At 42.5% G+C, this 20,612-nt stretch overlaps 1 protein-coding gene across 7 annotated transcripts in view; it reads right to left on the bottom strand.

The window, feature by feature from the left end:
* camta1a (calmodulin binding transcription activator 1a) overlaps positions 1–20,612 on the bottom strand; it is a 383,457-nt gene that overhangs the window by 199,316 nt on the left and 163,529 nt on the right. For all 7 annotated transcript variants that reach the window (XM_061675293.1, XM_061675285.1, XM_061675310.1 and 4 more), the window contains one exon: positions 14,056–14,123. In XM_061675293.1, coding sequence (XP_061531277.1) covers positions 14,056–14,123 — 68 coding nt within the window. The remainder of the gene's footprint in view (positions 1–14,055; positions 14,124–20,612) is intronic.

The raw sequence follows: 20,612 nt of genomic DNA, 5'->3' as shown, positions 1-20,612 counted from the left end.
TTGCCCAAGAATGATTTTGTGTTCTGTCAGTGGTCAATTTTAAAAGTAAATGTAAATGATTGGGAGGAATAATGCCAATAGCCCGTGAAAGACCCCATAATTAAGGAACAGAGTATTGCAGAACGATCACAACATCATAGTATGTTTTTAAAAAATGCCACGGTGGATATAATATTATAGTATTCAGCTATGCAGCTCAATCAGTCGGTGCGGGCCAAGGGTCAACTAATAGCGGAGCTGCCTGCCTGACTGCTGTTTATTCCACAAAGCCGCCTGTGGTTGCAGGCCAGGTTGCTGCTCTTTCATGCTCGCTCAATTGATTAGGTGCAAAGGGTCAGCTCTGCCTTTTGGCATTATTACACGTGAGATGGTGCCACGTCACAAACTCCCCTCCTGCTGTACTTCCTGTTCTGTCGAGAAGAACTGGGACAGAAGGTGTGCCACTGCATGTGTATGTATGAGTATGCGTGTGTGTTTTGAGTTTGCTGGTGATTCATCAGGGCTCTCTGGCAGCCATCCACATTCTATTTTCTCTTTCTCTTTACATAACAGGAAACTGTCTCACTAAAGCTGCGTGTCTTGTGCCTTTGTTTCCGTCGTCTCTTGAGTCTCAGCCACCACACCGGAGAAACTTGATCAGGATGGGACTGCTGCCAGGGCCACACCCAAGGCACACTGTGGCCATTCAGATTTCAGTGCGCCATGGGGGAAAACACTTTGTTGATTGAAATACCTCAGAGAGCTTCTTTAAGGAAACCGGATGCGACACACCATATGTCGACAGAATGGCACCCAAATGGGTGATGGGGTTTGGCGAGCTGAAAATAGGGATTTGATGTTACAATTTGCAGCATGCTAGTCAACGCAGAGCTACTTCGCAGTATATGACGACACAAAGGGACACTTGGAGAAGTTCACAAGGTTGTCAGAAGCTACAGTGTAGAGTTGAGTAGAGTTGCCACAAATTGTACTCCAGTCAGTGCACTGTTACTTTAGAATAATATGAAATAAAGTGGCGGCACGGTGGGCGACTGGTTAAGAGCGTCGGCCTCACAGTTCTGAGGAGTAAATTAAAGAGAAAAAACTACTAAAGTACTGAGTAACTTAGAAGTAACTTCTGCTTTATTTTAAAATGGGAGTGGGGAGATTCAAATATTGCTCAACAATATCACTATAATAAAAACAATAATAAATTGAATCTCCATAAGATAACATAATTTAAAATGCCTTTTCATGTTTTTCTTTTAAATACATTAAATATGTTTGAAGGTAAGTGCTGAAAACATGGACAAAGATGGAGAACAATTTTGTACGGAATTGTTGACATATAGTTGACATATAAAATGTAACAATATTTTATGTTGTGCTGTTTTTCAACACTTAAGTTGTCCATTTATTTTAGACGGAGCTAAAAACTAGTCAAAGAGCCATATACGTTCTGCGGCATTCTTCTTCTATATATATATATATATATATATATATATATATATATATACACACACACACACACACACACACACACACACACACACACACACACACACACACACACACACACAGTGGGCCGGCACGTTGGACGACTGGTTATCACATCTGCCTCACAGTTCTGAGGACCGGGGTTCCAATCCCAGCCCCGCCTGTGTGGAGTTTGCATGTTCTCCCCGTGCCTGTGTGGGATTTCTCCGGGCACTCCGGTGTCCTCCCACATCCCAAAAACATGGAGATGCATGGTAGGTTGATTGAAGACTCTAATTGCCCATAGGTGTGAATGTGAGTGCGAATGGATTTTTGTTTCTATGTGCCCTGCGATTGGTAGGCGACCGGTTCAGGGTATACCCCGCCTCCTTCCCGAAGATAGCTGGGATAGGCTCCAGCAGCCCGCGACCATAGTGAGGAGAAGCGGTAGAGAAAATGGATGGATGAATATATACAGTGGGTACGGAAAGTATTCAGACCCCTTAAATTATTCTCTCTTTTTGATATTGCAGGCATTTGCTAAAATCATTTAAGTTAAAATTTTTCCTCATTAATGTACACACAGCACCCCATATTGACAGAAAAATAAACGGAATTGTTGAATTTTTAGCAAATTTATTAAAAAAGAAAAAGAAAATATCACTTAGCCATAAGTATTCAGACACTTTTCTGTGACACTCATATTTAACTCAGTTGCTGTCCATTTCTTCTGATCATCCTAGAGATGGTTCTACACCTTCATTGGAGTCCAGCTGCGTTTGATTATACTGATTGGACTTGATTAGGAAAGCCACACACCTGTCTATATAGGACCTTACAGCTCACAGTGCATGTCAGAGCAAATGAGAATCATGAGGTCAAAGGAACTGCCTGAAAAGCTCAGTGACAGAATTGTGGCAAAGCACAGATCTGGCCGAGGTTACAAAAAAAATTCTGCTGCACTTAAGGTTTCTATGAGCAGGTGGCCTCCACAATCCTTAAATGGAAGACGTTTGGGACGACCAGAACCCTTCCTAGAGCTGCGCGTACGCCAAAACGGAGCAACAAGAGCCTTGGTGAGAGAGGTAAAGAAGAACCCAAAGAACACTGTGGCTGAGTTCCAGAGATGCAGTCGGGAGATGGGAGAAAGTTCTAGAAAGTCAACCATCACTGCAGCCCTCCACCAGTCGGGGCTTTATGGCAGAGTGGCCCGACGGAAGCCTCTACTCAGTGCAAGACACATGAAAGCCCGCATGGAGTTTGCTAAAAAAAAAAAAAACCTGAAGGACTCCAAAATAGAGGGAAGTAAGATTATCTAGTCTTATGAGACCAAGATAGAACTTTTTGACCTTAATTCTAAGCAGTATGTGTGGAGAAAAATAGGCACTGCTCATCACTTGTCCAATACAGTCCCAACAGTGAAGCACGGTGGTGGCAGCATCATGCTGTGGGGGTGTTTTTCTGTCAATATGGGCTGTTCTGTGTACATTACGGAGGGAAAAAAATGAACTTCAATGATTTTAGCAAATGGCTGCAATATATCAAAGAGTGAAAAATTTAAGGGGGTCTGAATACTTTCCGTACCCACTGTAAAATCTTCTCTCTCCTCTCTTCTTCTTTTCTGCTCTTCTCTCTCTACACAAACGACTGCACCTCAACACACCCTGCTGTCAAACTCCTGAAGTTTGCAGACGACACCACAGTCATCGGCCTCATCCAAAACGGTGACGTGTCTGCATAGCGACAGGATGTGGAGCTGTGGTGCGGCCGACAAAACCTGGAGCTTTACAGGCTCAAGACTGTAGAGATGATCGTGGACCTCAGGAGGCAGATCAATTGGATTGGTGAAACAGAGTCATTTGACAGCACCCAAAGGCGGACGTCTCGCTGACAAACCAAAATATATAGATGCATATATATATATATATATATTGTGCAAGCAATAATAAAGTGATAAAAATAAAAGTAGCGAGTGGAATATACCATAGCGCAGTGTAACATCGTAGAAGTAGTGTTTCATCTGAACAAAAGTACTCCAGTAAAAGCAAAAGGTATCTTGCATTAAAACTACTCTGACAAGTACAATTAATCTCTAAAATTACTTACAGTAAGTATGTAAATGTAACAGAGTAAATGTAGCATGTTACTACCCACCTCTGGTAGTGTGTGTGTCCTTGCGTTGGAGAGATGCACAGGCAAGGTTACATGTCTGTCCTACTCTGTCAGGGTTGAATAGTCTTGCATGTTAGGGACATTGTGTATGCATCGATGAGGCAGCACAGTAGAACTCTGGCCCAGTGTGAGTCTGGCCTCCATGTGTCTAGGTAGCTCAGAATGTGCTCAGTTGGGTCTGAGTCCCGCTCTATGACGGCCAGCCTGGACGCTGCTCAGCAGTGCAGAAGCGCTAATTGAATTAAGTCTTTATTATCAGGCTGCAGAGGCAGCACTTTTCCCATCTCGGCCCGCTTGGCTGACACTTTCTCCTTGAACACCTGCTTGACATCAGCTTCCTCCTCTATTTATTTATCCCCGCTCTCCTGTGGCCTGCAGCTGGCTGCTCTCCCTTTCACCGCCTGTTCACAATGGCCGGCTGAGAGAGCGTCAGACCGTTTGCCTCGACTGTCTGCGCTCTACAATGCTCCTCCACTGAGATAAACGGCGGTACTACAAAGTTAATTGTCTTCAGCAAGGAGTTTAGAATGTTTGGTTCAATGTGATTCACCCACCAAAACATTTTATATTCAATATGGATATGACGTGGTATGTTTTTTTTTTTTTTTTTTTTGGTCAGTTTGTTTATGTTGTGGAATGAAGCTAAGGAAAAAATTGGTCTACGTGAATACACATGAAAGAATTGGACATGAAAAACTGGAATACAGTGTTCCCTCGCCACTTCGCGCCTCACCTTTTGCGGCTTTTTCCAAAATATTCATTAAAAAAAATAATAAATAAATAAAAAATACAGCCATATTGGCAACCATATTGCGGAAAGACGCGTTGTTTCATGTTGATTCGCGCGAGAGAAGGTGTCCCTGCATTCCAAACAAAGCATGCATTCCAAACAAAGAGTTGACTCAGAGGCTTTGTACATGCCTGTACATGGCTGTACTGTACGGGCACTCATACAAGGCGCGTGATTGGTTTCCGCGACAACATTAACCAATGAGAGCATGAATGGATTTATCCCGTGAGCTGATTGGCGTGAATGAATCTACAGTGCGGTACATAAAGAAAGAGGAAGCAAATATCCGCAAAACTGCTTCAATAACCTTCAAGGAAGCAAAAGGTGTGGTAACTCCACGTAATAAGAGAATTGTGAAAATGGAAGCGGCATTGGCATTGTGGATTGCTGATTGCAGGGAAAAGACAGTGAGTAATTAATTATTGTATAAGGTTTTATAATTAAAGATTTAAGTAAATACATGTGCTGTTGTAATCTTTGTCTAAAATATGTAAAGTATAAATACTGTTTACATATTTTAAACATTCTGGTACCCACATACACATCGACAAAAATTCTTGGGGAGGGGTGCAAATCCTACTTCGCGGTTTTTCACCTTTCACGGGGGGTTCTGGTCCCCATTAATTGCGAAAAACGAGGGAACACTGTATATAATAATGAATGAATTAAATAGGACATTGTTTTTTACATTTTCCTTACTATAGCGAGGAATTTCATGGAAATCGTACAAAAGAAAATGCCGGTTTGTCTCTATTAAGAGGTCAAATTTGGTGTTGATACTAAATTCTTTGACCTCTGTTCAATTGACTGACTTGTTATTATTGCCAGGTAATAAAAAGCTTACATGTCTTGAAGTAATACTTGTCTTGCCAGCTTTTCACAGTCCTGTTTAGAGGGAAATAAAGGCAATACAGCAAGATTATGTTGTATTTTCCACTGAATAGTCTCCAGTGGGCAAACTGGCCTTTGTAATAAACAGTGGCTGGGATAAGAATGCACATCTATCTCGTCCCTTGTCCATTTCCACTAGCCTCAGGGTACGGCTGCTTCACTGGGCTTGGCCTGGGTATTACTTGAGCGGACAGACAAACATGAGGCCCGATTAAGTCCAAGGCCTAGGCAGTCGGGCCTGCACTAGTAATAATCTATTGACTGTTTGTGTTCTCCCTCGGATGCCCCAAAACCACAGAACGTTTCTCGATCTGTCAGCTGAATCTATTTCTCACCCCCCTCCATCTCTGTCTACTGTTTACGCAATCTGTTTTCTTTTCGTCTCTCCCTCGCACCCCGTCAGCTCCATCTTCCCGTGCTCCATCTTTTCTTTCGTCTTTTTGTATAAATCCTCTCCCCCTCACTCTTCCTCGCCCCATCCATCAGGATTCCTCCTATCGCCATCTCATCAATTGCCTTCTCTTATCGACATGTTTCCATTTTCTAAACTGCTCTCGCTCCATCATATTCACCCTTCTTTCGATGATCATTTTTCAGTTTGCCTTTCATCACTCTGAGCTCAAACTCTTCATGGTCCACCTCATGCCTTTTCTCTCTGCCTCTCTCGGCGGGCTTTCACCCAAGCCACAGGGCCCAGGTGGGCTAAGCTGCCTGTGTTCGGGATGCTCACCAAGCAGCATAGGACAGCGTGTTCCAGGATCAGACAGGATGGAGCAATCACTGTGGAACAATATAAAGTCTTACGCCAGAACTCCACCAGGTTGCAGTTGCACTGTATATTTTTCTTTCATCATTTTCCACAGATCAGATGGCTACATCGTTAAGCAAGGACTTTTTTTTTGTCTGTTTTAATCTTGGAGGTCATTTCAATTTTGTGTTGCAGTGGAACTCCCATCAAATAAGGTGGTGGGACCTGTGACAGGTTGATTTCTATCCAGGAGGAAGACGATTTCATTTTGAACAAGTGATGCAATATATGATTGAAAGTCTGCCACCGGGGTTTATTTTGAAACCTGACAAGTCTGGCCTGCAGGAACTATAACAACTGACGAAGCCTCCAGGGAGAATTTTCGGTACAAGGAACTATGCTTCTTCTTTGCTACACCTCTTTCATCTATCAAAGGTTTTCACCCTCCAACAAAGCCTGCTTGACTGTACCTGAATGGCCAAATATGTTCACTTATCAACTGGCTGGTCCGCACTTCAATTCACGAGGAACAACCTTGTGGATAATAACAATAATAATAACCTAGATTAATAAAAGGTATGTCAGACAAATTCCAGGACTAGTATCACAAAAGATATACTTCCAACCCGAACTAGATACGAACTATAGTTTTGCCCTTAAATGTGGGCTAGACGATCAACTAGCATGTATACAAAGAGATCCTGCAATGTTTGCTTTGTTCACAGAGCAAGAAAAAGCTCACAATGCTCAGAATATATGACAGTTCCTGACCGAGAAGAACATCCTTACTCATCCGACTTGGCTCGGTGCATTTATTTTCCTCTTTCCCAAGCTCAAGGGTGTCATCAAGAGGACCTTGACGACATCAAGATGCCGTGATAAAGGCGCTGCGGAGGATCCCGGATGAATCCTTCCAGGGGTGCATAAAGGCATAGCAGAGAAGCCTGGGAAAGTGTATTCGACTCCAGGGGGATTATTTCCAAGGGGAAAGGTGTAGTTTGGATTTGAAATACTTTAAGAAGCCTTGGACCTCTCTAACACAGCTCATATACAGAAGTGCATTTCGTGAAACCCAAGGGCGCTTACAATAGTAGAAACAGAAAACTATCAAACAAACTCGTAAATAAAACTGGGAACATAATGAAAGGGGATAGTGTTAGGTGACATTGAAGGCTTTAGGTACATACCTCATGTTTGAGTCAATCATCTTGAAACAGTTCGGATGAGGTCTTCGTTTTAACACTATAGGTTAGATTTACACTGTATGGTTGAAGTGACTTAAATCATAAAAAAAAAATCTCCCTGGTGAGCCAGTTTATATCGATGTGGCAGTTAAAAGGTCACACCAAAGCCTTGTGGGTAAAAGTGATATCATATGAATCAGATGTGACTGTGGTGTATGTATCAGATATACCTACATAACAAGCTGAACAATATAAAAATGTGCATATTGATAATTAATTCTCAATTCTACCCACACAAGAGACCCATGTTAAAAAAAAAACACCCAAAGTAGATCAAACAGACAATGAAATCATGTAGGTGCATCGACCATTAAACAGTTCAGTAATGTCAAGGTGACCTGCCTTGAACCAATGGGGTGGAATAGCCAGTCCAGGCTAAACTAAACTGCCATGACTTGTTGAATCGTTATTTATATCTGAGTATACGGTATGTGTGTGTGATAGATTTTTCAGATTTACAGGAAACGTAAGAACACTGAGATGGGTCACTTTAAAGTAGATTTAAAATTAAATATAGGCCTTTTAACGGAATTGCCATTCAAGATGTCCAGTGTAAATCCATCTTAAGAAAGTAATAGTTGAGAGTTGTTTTTTTTTTTTTTTCCTGAACACTTGGATTACCCAGATTTAACAATTATGTGCTCCGCACGTCACAGTCCATTAAGAACATATTGGAGTAGTAGGAACTTGAGGCTCTTCTCAAGGTCAACCCATTGTTCACAAGCTGTATATTTAACCACACACCCCCCCGCATTGAAGTGAAAATTTGGGACATCTTCTTCATTTGAAGATAAGCAGACTTTATCGTTATCGGTATAAGCCACGTGTTAGTAGTAGAATGCATTGCATTGCTCCTTACATAAACTATGAATGGGAAGTCAGGAAATAATGGGAGTCAGTCAGTCCTGGCAGCCAAGCAGGAGGAAGAACGTGTCACCATCAGACCTCGGTGGCAGCAAACAGTAATTCTTGATGAGTTGGGATGAAAAACAGTGGAGGACATGCAAAGTAAAGAGATGAAAGGGATTACACTAGTTCACCTCAGCCCACTTCACATTTCATTGACGTTCTGGCTTTTGACTCAGACTCAATTCATTACTGCTGTCTTCATTTGAAAGTGATCTTATCTAACACGCCTTTATCTTTTATGCCTTTGTTTCTGAGTGTCCCTCCTCTTTCTATATGCCTTCTTGTCACTCTTTTTTTGGTCTGCAAAGTCTGCCAAAAGCAACTCTTTCAGAAATGCATTGTGAATGTTTTATTCAAAACACATTCACGGGGATTTACTGTTAATTATGAACCCTAATGCCATTTCAATGGTACATTTATGAATTGCTGTATGTTTAGAATGTGTTTTTCAACAGCATAGCTCCATCAAGCTTGCAGAAATACTGTTTGTGCACACACAGCCACAGCGTCCATTCACAATAGCAAACAAACAGTCATTAGTAGATTTCAAGCTGCCTCTCAGCTTTGCTTTACTGTGGTGTTGGTGAGCCTGTGCCTCAAGGGTGGCACCGCTGCTGTAGGTTTTAATAAAAGCATTGTCTTTGGAAGCTGTCTAAAGGGACTCTGTTTCATTTTGGAGTGCTGCTGCTCCTGCTACAGTTGTTGTGCTGTTGTGCTTGGAGGAGGAGAAAGGGCTATTGCGCTGGGATGTGGGGGCAGTAGGGTTCAGTGTCATCGCAGGGTCCTCCAAGGACTGGTCCCTATTGTTTAATAGTTTCAATATACGATGTTTGTGTGTGTCGTGGAAGTACATGCATAAGTGTGTGTGTGTGTGTTTCATACTTGTAAATCAGCCATTGCCGGCACATAAAGACTGGGTATAAAGGCTTCTTTATACTCGAGCAGACGGCGACCGCACAGACGTCACTGCGGCTATCCCGCACAGTTTGTCTTTATACTCGAGTGCAACCCACGCGCGTTGTTTTGAAAGTGTTCTGCAGTTCTCTTCCAAGTTAGGGGCGGTGTCACTACTGCTGGTATTGGCTAGGACGCCACAGAGTGGAGTTTCCTCTGCATTTTATGACCATTTCCGGTAGCCGTTTTTAATTTCCTTTCCGTAATAAGGAACAAAGCAACAACAATGGCGACCGTGGAACAGAGTCTGCTAGAACAAATGGACCTAGATGACCAGATGATATGTTTAATTATGCTGCAAAATCGATCGAGAAGGTGGCGGCGTAGGTGCTATGTGGAAGCGGGAGGAACGCTGATTACATCATCACAGCATGTGACTAAAACGGACCAATCACAAGAGATGATCTCTGCGGCATTCTACGCGCAACAACAATTTTTGCCGTGTGAGCGCCAAGCTACGCAGAGGGGCCGCGTGGGCCAATTCGTCGGTCACGTGATGCAATGCGGGCGTTGTCGGCCGCGCGACCGCGCGCGGGAGTATAAAGAGGCCTTAAAAAGTACAATTCCATGTTTATTAGTCTTAAAATATATGTATACAAAATGGTTTTCAAACAATCCATGTACTGTACAGTTCAGTTGAAAAACAAACTTCGATCCCTTTTCTAACACTTATCTGGTTTAGGGTTTCTATCACAGCTGGCATTGAGGTGAAAGGTGGGGTATATCCCCAACTGGTTGCTGGTAAATCTCAGGGCACATTCAGTATAAACAAACAAGCATTTCACACCAACTGACAGATAGTCACATCTCTATCATGAAATCTAATTTGAGATTTGAGGCCACGTTCCCAATGAAACAAATTTAAGTGTATCCATAAATGTTTTATTTTCATTGTTTCTACTTTTTCGTCCACATGGAATCGGCACTTTGGAAGTCCGAATATAATAATAATAATTAATAATTTTATTTATTGGTGCTTTTCAAGCCACTCAAGGTCACCGAACAAACAATAAAATAAAAAAATGAAATGGCAAATGCTATGGAAAATGTTAAAGTGAACAGGCAGTCTGCAATATGTGTGTTTTGAGTTTGTATTTGAAGAGGGTTATCGAGTGTGTATATAGTATAATATTTTTTACAAACCAGGTCCTTGAGTGAATACATTTGAAAATGCTGCCTTTGTGTTTCCATGTATGCAACACATATGCATCTTTTTGGGGGCAATGACACGATAGGCCCGGTTGTCATGTAACTGTGCGCTAACACTGCCGACAACATCAGTGGCGGATCACCGTAGTGTATTCATGCTGCAGATGCTCCTGAGCGTGATATGGCTATCATAGCAAAATATTGTGCTCCTCAACTACTACCGTCAGCAACAAGTGGGGATGCGGAATAGTCCCACAAATAAAAACCAGAAGGGCAAACTACTGTAGATAACCCCACATTACACGCCATTGTTGATTATGTTTAAAACTCACAAGCTTCTTATTCTGTTTTGGGTGACTTCCTGGGACAACGTTTTAACTTTTTTTGTGTGTAGGTGCAGGAAACTTTTTTTTAAAACGAAAAATGAATAGATCAGCTACATTTCTGTGTGGACATGGCCGAGGAGTAAGGATAAACAAAATAAAGGTATAAATAATATATCGTTGGTAGAAAATATGAAGCATGCAAACACTCATGCCTCAGGTTTCTATAAAAGAAATACAAAACATCCCAACACACACATATTCATACCTTTCTATAGTGTTATATATGCTCATGATAACAAGCAACCTTTTCACAATACTCAGGTGTCCATTAGCTCTTTGGCAAGACCACTGCGTGACACCCTCTGGTCAATACTTTCTACATCTGACAGCATACAAACACCTCCGAAAACGCCCCAGAGGAGACGTTTGTCTCATTTATGGCAGACAAAGAAGGCCTGCTCTCTCTCTAACACACGCTCAAGATGGGCTTAAATCCCAGGCTGTCTCGATTTGCATTGTTTCAGTGACTCGTTTGTGTACACCCTCTCCTCCCACAGGCCCCCTTATGTCCGAAACGCTGAGGCAACACATGAGCACATCTTCACTGACGACAGGCAACAAAGAGTACGAGTATCTATAGGGGCGGAAACTCCTAATTGTCCCTGTAAATGGATTCCCTCCTGAGGAGTAAAGGTGTGATGTGGTGGCTATGTTAAATCACAGCCTGGCGATGGCCTTCATTAAAGCCATAATGCCAGGCTCTCCCTTTAATGGAAATGGAAGCTAGCAAGGCTGCGGGTGTAAATTAAAGTGTAAGGCCCGGTGCGGAGAGATTTTCCCGAGCTCTGACAGGTGCGGCCTGAATTAGCTATAGCTCTGTTGAAGCAGTCAGTGGGAGAACACTGGTATTGATTTTAAGCACGGTTGCACTTCCTATCTGAAAGGGAATGTGTATTACTAGAGCTGGGCGCATCAATCACTCAGCATGCCACCGCTCTCGCTTTGCCCAGTTCAGAATATATATTTGTTAACAAAGGGAATACCCCAAAATGAGAGCTTTGTTTGATTTGTTAGACTGCTACATATGCCTGTCTGATGTGAAGAGTATTATTGTAAGAAAATAAACCACCCTTCCAATTGCTTCCGTTCACCTTATCATCGTTGCGTTTACAGGCTGCCATCTCTTTTCAGTGCACACCCTAAACTTCACGTCCCCTTGGTCAAACAGCTACTTTCATCTCCTTGAACTCCAGCCGTTGCCCACTCTCCTGTTTACGACGCGCATATGTCAGCGTTGTTGCATGCATTCGGGGAAGCCGTGCAGCTCGGCACCGCTCCATGTACGACCCTGCTGCTACTGCTTATCTCTTCCACCCATCACGCCTCGCTCACCCTGTTCACAGCTGCTAGCATGGGGAGAATTAGCCTACTTAGCCTATTCCCCCAGGGGTCAAACCAAGCAGACATCAGACCACACACTTACAGTTCAATTTGCATACACACACATGCGCACCCAGCCACCAGATGTGTGATGAAAAATGTTAAGGCAGCACTTTAACCACAGGTGTCCCGTGTTTGACCTTTCACCTATTACCTTGAGCAGAAAGCCAGCCATCAATCAGCTCCCATCAATCACACATATATGCAGCACCCTTTCATTGCTGACAAGCCTTCCTGGCCTGCCATCCATCACTACGCTCTGCCCTTTTACTGACATCTAGGAAAATACAAACACTTCACACTTCTCTGTGCATCTCCCTTGTTAAGATCCACACATTCCGCCTCGGAACAAAACCTGTCCCGTAGTGATGGCTCCCATACGCTATAGGACGTGTTTTTGTGTTGTCAAGTGTTTTGCAGATATACACACAGGGGGGGACACTCCCTGGTGTTATGTTTTCTGATATTGCAGCACATGCACCGAGACATGACGTGAGGTTGAAATCCCAGAGCGCACGGGCGACTGAGAGCAACACATACAGTATGTGACAGCCAGCAGTGACAGACTGGTCGTGAAGATCCTGGGAAACATTTGGCTGGAAAGTCACTGGATCAAAAGTCTTGGACAAGTGTCGTTGTTTGGCTGTCTCGTGTTGGAGCATGCCAGAGCTGTGACATTTTCGATATTGGCACATCCTTCAGCTTTTTGTTTTTCATTTTTCATTTCTTTTTTATATTCCACCTATGCGTCATTCACTACAATTGCATCCCTTGTATTCTGGAGTAAGCTGTAACCAGAATGAGAAATCTTAGTTGGGAGTGAAGAACATTGATGACAAATAGATGTTCTCGTTGCTCTTCTTGAAACACTGTACAGTGATGCCTTGAGACATGAGTTTAATTCATTCCGTAACCACGCTCGTAACTCAAATAATGGGTATAATAAATCATCTCTCCCCACTGAAATTAATGGAAATGCTATTAATGCTGCCCACCATGGACACTTGGGGGCAGTATAAGACAAACGGATGTACTGTAAATGGAAGTAGCTCAGCTCCTCGCAGAGGATAAAGAATGTGAGAGTGAGTACTATTATACTGAATGTCTAAATGTGTGGCTCCACCGTTTGTGTTCAAATATCAGTTGCTTAAAGGGTTATATATGCGTTTACCATTATGTGTTTGTATTAGCGTTAAGCTAGCAGACTAAAGGCTAAAGGACCTAATTCTCCTAGCTTTATTTGTAGTTTGAAAATAACTGGGAGTGGCATTAAACATTGCGCTTGAAAGTCAGAGCAAAGAAATCTCCTGAATTACGGCTGATATCTTGAAAAACTTGTCAGGTGACTCGTACCATAAGGCACCAGTGTATCCTTAATACCAGCATCTTTTTTCTCAGCTATTGTCAATGTCCCTCTGAATCTATGGAAGTGAGACGGTGCAGAGTGAGGAGCACAAGGAACGGAGGCTGTGTTAGAAAGCCCTGGGTCCCATTTACACATACATGAGAATCCAGGCAACTGGCTTACAGTTGACACCCTTAACATATCGAGGGTGATTCAAAATGTATGAACAACAACGTTGGCAGAAGAGGCCTTATATGAACAGACTGCATTTGTTGTGGCAGCCGACTCATTTTGTCGTATGAAACTGACATTTGTGACCAATGGTGTTTATCCTACAGGTGGAGAGGATCCCATTAAAGAGTTGTTTGTTTGCTATTGGCCAATGCATCTATCCATCCATCAATCCATATAAATACATTATTAGTTTAAAAGGTAAATGTGAAGTTGGATATGTAAATATAATGCAGTTATTATAGCTTCACATTTGTTTCATTTCAGTGTCTTTGCGACAACTAAATAGAGCCTGTTCTGATATCAGCCAGGAAGAGCTGAACTTAAAAGATGTTGCCGGCGAAGGAAAGGACAATGAATCATAAGTTATGTTTTCACAGATGACGGCGTAATTGTCTTACCTTGTTTTAGGGGATGTTGTTAGCCATTCTTCATGCTTTTCAAACGTTATCAAGTAAGCTGCGATCTCCTGCGAAAAAGAGCGGAGAGGAGAGAGGAGGGGTGTGAGGCTTCGATATGTCATCTTTAATCACCATTCTCTGGTGTTTGTAATACGGTGAGACCGCTTCATTGGCATTCCGACAGCCTAGCCAGCAGCATACATGGAGGGAAAACAGAGATGGGGCAGTACCAGGGAGCTCAAGCTGGTAAATGGAGACCAGTAAAAGTAAGGAAAAAGACCGAAGTTGAAAGCAGTTAAGGTCAGATGTATCTTCTGAGACCACCTTTGTTCTGAAAGCTTTGATTAAAATCAAGGACATTAAGGTGCTCACAGAAAGATTGACGTCTGTGTCTTCAAGTGCAAGCAGCTTTTAATGTTTGGTCCGATCCTCCCCTAAATCCTTTTGATCTACCCTTGACACTCCTCTTAGGCTCAATCCCCTCTTTAACCTTTGAATAATGATTACACAACAGTTGTCTAATATTGGTTGTGCTGATGGTTCAGAAAATACTGTAGTGCCTTTGGAGTCACGTTGTGTACAAAGCGATGTTATAGATGAAGCAAAAAAAAAAAAAAAAAAAAAAAGTAAAATCTGTCACTGGCATAAATAGAGCTACACTTTCATGTTTCCTGTGCTCGTCTTGCCTACTTGCATCAATCTGAGCATATTAGAGAAGATTCTAGACCTTAGTCGGCCATTTTCTCACCAAATGAATGGGCATAAACAAAAGTACATTACATGCTGGTCGACAACCCAATGATTACCAGCGACAGGCAGCAATTCAGTCTTCAGCTCGGGCATTTATCACGTACTTGGACTGTCACGAGCACTTGACACAAGGACAGACCTGCTGCCAACGTCCATATGAATTTAAAGGTGTGCGCCTCTCTACAAGATGAATTGTATGGTTTGTTAGAATATTGTCTCGTTTGTTGTGCAAGCTTCTCTTGACCAAGTTCTGCCCCAAAAACACAGGTGTCAAGCTGAAGGCCTAGGGGCCAGATCTGGCCTGCCACATAATGTTATGCCGCCCGCGAAGGCAAATCATGTGCATCGACTTCATGTTTCTTGCTAAAATACCAAAGTTGCAAATTGTCTTCACTTTTGAAAATGATCAACTATGGTTTTATTGGGGTTTTTTTTGTAACAAATAAACCTTTCTAAAAAAAATTGAAAAATACTTGAATATACTGTTTTCACTGGCTTCTTATTTCAAAACTAGTTATCCATCAATCTGTTGTATAAATATAATAATATGAGGTGATCATATATATGGGTTCCCAGTCATAACAGCCCTCTGAGGGAAACCATAACTATGATGTGGCCCGCGACAGAAATGAGTTTGACACCCATGCTGCATGAGAAGAAAGCAGAAAAAAAACATATAACGCTATACAAAACATCCCTTTGTTCCTCCTTCTAGCTGATTTGCATTCATACAAAGATGGACTTTGTCATAGGTGTGACCTGGCACAGAGACACGTTGGCGATTGCCCAAAAGGATGCTCCAGGGTGCAGCCATGTGAAGGTGTTTCTAGGCAGCAGCCCCAACTAAAGAAGGCTGTAGCATGAACTGGTGGCCTTGCCTCCAGGTGCAGAATGGAGCTAGCGGCAAACTTGCTATTCTGATGGAGGTGGTTTTCTCTCTTGAATTCACTAAGGGTGAGCAAAGTACAACAATAACCACAGTGACAAGTGTGTTCTGGAAGCACAAACACGCAGAGCAAATGTGTTAATTGTTTCAATAACAATTATGGGGAGCACAAGGAAAAAGGGTCACGGTAACGTTATTTTTATGCATGCATTTGTAAGTAAATTAGACTAACACAGCTCTGATTAGATTAATGCAAGCTATTCAGCTGGGAAATTGTTGGGGGGGGGGGGGGGGGGGGGGGTTGGTGACCGCAGAGCCTGTTAGCACTTAGTCCGCTCCATCACTCCTTTCTTAAAAATCCGTCCACATTCTCACTTACAGACTATGGGAGAGGCTGAAGCATGGTCTCCTATTAAAGATATAGAGGGGAGCCGCTGTTCCCCCGCCCCACCCACTACATCTGAACAGATGCCAGGGATAATACCAACCCCCCGACCAACCATAAAGGTGGAATAATCTTATGGCGAGGAAACAAACAAAAACAGACGTGCAGCCATTAAACAGGTGCAAAGAGTCAAAGTTTGCATGGGCCGCATAATGAGAGGCTAGCATGCGTTCAGGTTGAGCAAACACGCTTGTGGGTGAGTGCTAGAAGAATGGGTGGGGGAGCGCACTACTCTACACTGATGGTGCATCAAAGTCAAACCAGCAGCTGTCAATGGGCTTTGGACTATCTGCTGACCTCAACGCCTCGGGTCTGATCTCAGTCGCTGGGGAAATATTCAGGGGAGGCGCTCAGTATACACACAGGCCGCCTCACTCAACCTCACATGTCAGAGTTTTGGTCCAGCAAGGCTATTTGTACTTCCTGCATGTTTGCCTCATCCGCCTCGCTGACATGATCCTGGCTGAGGTTTTCTCTCCGGGTGCTGCACAAGTGGTGTTGAACGCTGAGGGTTAGAAAGCTCAAGACAATTCTGTTCAAACCAGTTTGGAGAGTATGCGTAGAGCTCTTTGTTGTGAACATGGCCATCTCGTTGAATTAAAAAAAAAATATATATATATCCTTCCATCCATTTTCTGTAATGCATATCCTCACTAGGGTCGCGGGCGTGCTGGAGCCTATCCCAACTATCTTCGGGCGAGACGCGGGGTACACCCTGAACTGGTCGCCAGCCAAAAGCAGATATATGTTTTTAAAAAAGCGGGACCTGTGAGTAAACAGCCTGTGACAACAGCTCTGCAAACGTTTTGTCATTTAGTGTTTTGCATCGTGTGAACACATTTTGTGTCACAGTAACCCGTTTTGGACTGTTTTCAACATTTTGGCCGTGACATTTTTCGGCAGAGCGCATCAGAACTTGTTGTGTGTGCCTTCACCGGCAGCCTGTTTACAACAGCTATGATACTTTCTCTTTTGCGTGGTGCTGGGGTGTGGTATTTTATTAAGCGGAGAATATCAGCGCTATTGGACTTTCACCGTTTTGTCTACTATGCTGCAACCACGAGGGGTTTCGCTCTAGCATGGAGCCGGCTGGCCAACGTCCACTCGGCAAAGAATGCACCGTAGAAAAGGTAGGGAGAGGGACGAGAAAAAGAAGTAAAATGAAGCGAGAGAGGGGACGAAAGGGAACAGGAGAAATCAACCTTTCCTTCTTTACGTGTGTTACTTGCTATACGGATGAAATATTGGCTGCTAGAAAACTGTAGTTGTTTGTTTACAATTAAACTTAGCTTGTAGCAAACATGAGCAATGCTATGCACGGTGTAATCGCGAGATTACAATTTCAGCATCCCAGCCAGAGACATTTATGATCTCGATGTCCTGATACTGAAGACTTCAGTTTTAGCCTTCTCTCTCTCATCCACTATCGAATTCAGACAGCATGCGGATTGTGCAACAAAGAGGGAATTAAACTCTGCACCTTGTGTATGCTAAATGTCAATGTAAAGGCAGAGCTTGTATTTTTTAACTAGAAAATAATATTGTACTTATTTATTTATGTATTTATTTATTATTGTAATATTGTTATTTGAGTTATTGTGTACAATGTTTTATGTACAGCACTTTGTTACAGCTGCGGTTGTTGTTAAAGTGCTTTAGAAATAAAGTTAAGAATCGCATTTGCATCCTTTGTCTCCTTGTTAGAAGATCACGGCGAAGTAGTCCAACGTCTGAACTGATTGAAATGGACAGCGTGTGTGCATGTTTCTGTCTGCTGACTGACAATCAGAGGATCTGATCACTGGTCACCTGCCTCAGCCTGACACACCGTTATTATTGTGTTGACAAGGAGCTTTCATTCCTGCATTCATCATTGCGTCTCTGCGCTTTTTGTTTCAAACTTAACTTATACAAAAGGAAAATCCACCATGAGAAAACGTTCATTTCAGGAAGATTTACTGTGGTGTCTTTCAAATGATATTTTCTCTCTCCCTCTCTCGAGGTTACAACATCTCCCCCCAGAGAGAATCGGCTTCTGAAATGTCTATCTAGGTGAAATTGGATATGACACTAACTTATTCATTCTATTTCACTTCTTTGCACCAAGAAAGGGAGCAGAAACGGCACTCTGAGAAAATACACAGTATGTGACCCTTTCTTTAATATGCTTGTCGCAATCAGTTCCAGTCACAATGCTCACAACAACACTTTTTAGGACGGATAACAACTGTCACCTCTCATAGCACAAAAAAGGAAGCCGAACATGAGTGTGATGTTTGATGGAGGTATTCCATGATGGAGGGAGCCAATGTCCTAGGATGACCTGAGGCCAGACTGATTTGCTTTGCCCCACCCCTTCCTTCCCTTCACTTACCTTCCTCCTCCTTCAAAAGCAACTTTGATTTATTGGCAAAAAGAGGGGTGTTGAGAGGACTAACATTCATGCATTTGGATGACAGAGCTGATCACTTGAAACAATTGTCACTGAGCCTTTCAAAGAACAGATAGGCGCACTCCCTCAACATGCACACACGTGGTATCACCCTCTCCATCTGCCTCTACTGTATATTTGAGCTGACAGTAAATAATACAAAGCTAGGGGGACAAACACGCACAATTCTTTCTGCACTGCACTTACATTGTATAGAAACCACTTTCCGTGAATCCAGTCACACACAATAAAGCATTAGTAAGCTTAGTGTAAACTGCCATTAGCCGTGGTGGTAAAGACACACCCCACAGAGGAAATAAGCCTGGAGTGTATATTAGTGTTTCATTCATTAATACTAAATGTGTATCCAGTAGGTAACTAACAACGTCTAAAAACACTGCAAACAACTCTGGAAACAAATGTCATCAGCATTGGCCGGTACAACATAAAAAAAAAACTATTTAAAAAAAACGAGTACCAAAAGGTCCAATGACTTGTAAAACGAATAAACCATTGAGAACATTGTAAATATTATTACAGTGGCGCCTTGAGATAGGAGTAACCCGACTCACGAGCCGTCATTTATGTGATTTTTTTGCTTTGACTTGCAAGCGCGAACTTGAGATACAAGTGCTGTATGGTGGCACCGAACTTAATTCAGCTCACGTCATACAGTACTAAGCAGCAGTTTAGCAAAGATTGAACAATTCATAAAAAAAATAGAGGCTTCAAGCTGTTCATTGTCACTCCCAGTTGTAGTTTACTTTCAAACTAAACAGCTTGCCACATAGCTTTTAGGAAAGTCTGCTTTAATTAATGGTAACAAACAATGCAAAACACCATTTGCATGCTAATGGTTAGCATCAATAATTGCAGTTTTAAAAGCAACAGATATTTGACCACAAATGTTGGAGTAACACATGTAGACAGATACTATAACGCTACTCATTCATAGGCATATATTCTGTATCCTCTACAAAAATTGACGATACAGCATCCTACTGAGTCACTTACAGTAGTAGTTGAAGAAGATATACTATTCTTGTTGGTTTGTGTCTGCACTGTATTATACTGCCTCCCAGTGGCCAAGACGGGCACACCAGAAGAAGCAGGGCAATGAATTGGGTTGCAGCATTAAATCATCATTCAAAGCCTTTTTAATTCTTTACATTCTATTTAATGTTATTATGCTGTTTTTTTTTATGAAGTACAATACAGAGTGGTATTTTTACGTATTAACACAGAAATACAATTTGTTTTGTTTTCGGTGTGAATCTGGGACAAATTAATGGCATTTCTATTCATTTCAAATGTTTTGAGTTGCGAGAATTGTCACGGAATAAATGAAACTCGTATCTCAAGGTAACACTATTTCATTTAATGAGACGATGATAAAGCGTGAGAAACGAGTCGTTACATTGGTTTTCTGACTGAAAAAATGGCTTGTACATGTGCCAGATGAGGAATACGCGATAAAGTACATCGTACCCATTTCCAGCTCCTAGCCTTCTCTTTGGAAATGGAGGGTCAACTATGAAACACAACGGAGCCGTATTAGAAAACAATTTTTACACGATTATTGATTGCAGTAAAAGCTTGATCTCATGAAATGAATATGTGAGAGCAAGAGGATGTGAAAGACAAGATGAGCAAAGTGGTTTTGGAAAAGAGGACAATGCCTGTGGCCTGCCTTGTGGTGAAGTCTGGGGAATGCATTATCAAAACTTTGACCTTGTCCTGTACTTGAAAGCAAGAAGTGCAGGAGAGGGCGACAGAGGGAAGGAGACAGCGAGAGGAACCCTCCCTGGTGACCTGGGTTTTACTGCGGAGTGCCAGGTGATCGGATGTTTCCTGCAAGGCAGCCCAGGAACCGAACGTACCCAGGGCCACGCACAAATCCACTAGTGTGTGAGTGCGAAAGCTCGAGGCCATCACGAGATTGAGTCGGGAACAAATTCAAATGCAATTAGACCCAGAAGAGATGCAAACACACAGGAATGAGGGATGGGGAGGGAGCTGGAGAAAAGCTAACCAAAAATGCTTCC

The sequence above is a fragment of the Phycodurus eques genome, chromosome 1 (genome assembly GCF_024500275.1).
Source record: "Phycodurus eques isolate BA_2022a chromosome 1, UOR_Pequ_1.1, whole genome shotgun sequence".
In the NCBI taxonomy this organism is placed as follows: Eukaryota; Metazoa; Chordata; class Actinopteri; order Syngnathiformes; family Syngnathidae; genus Phycodurus; species Phycodurus eques.
This window is presented reverse-complemented; position numbering and strand designations above follow the sequence as displayed.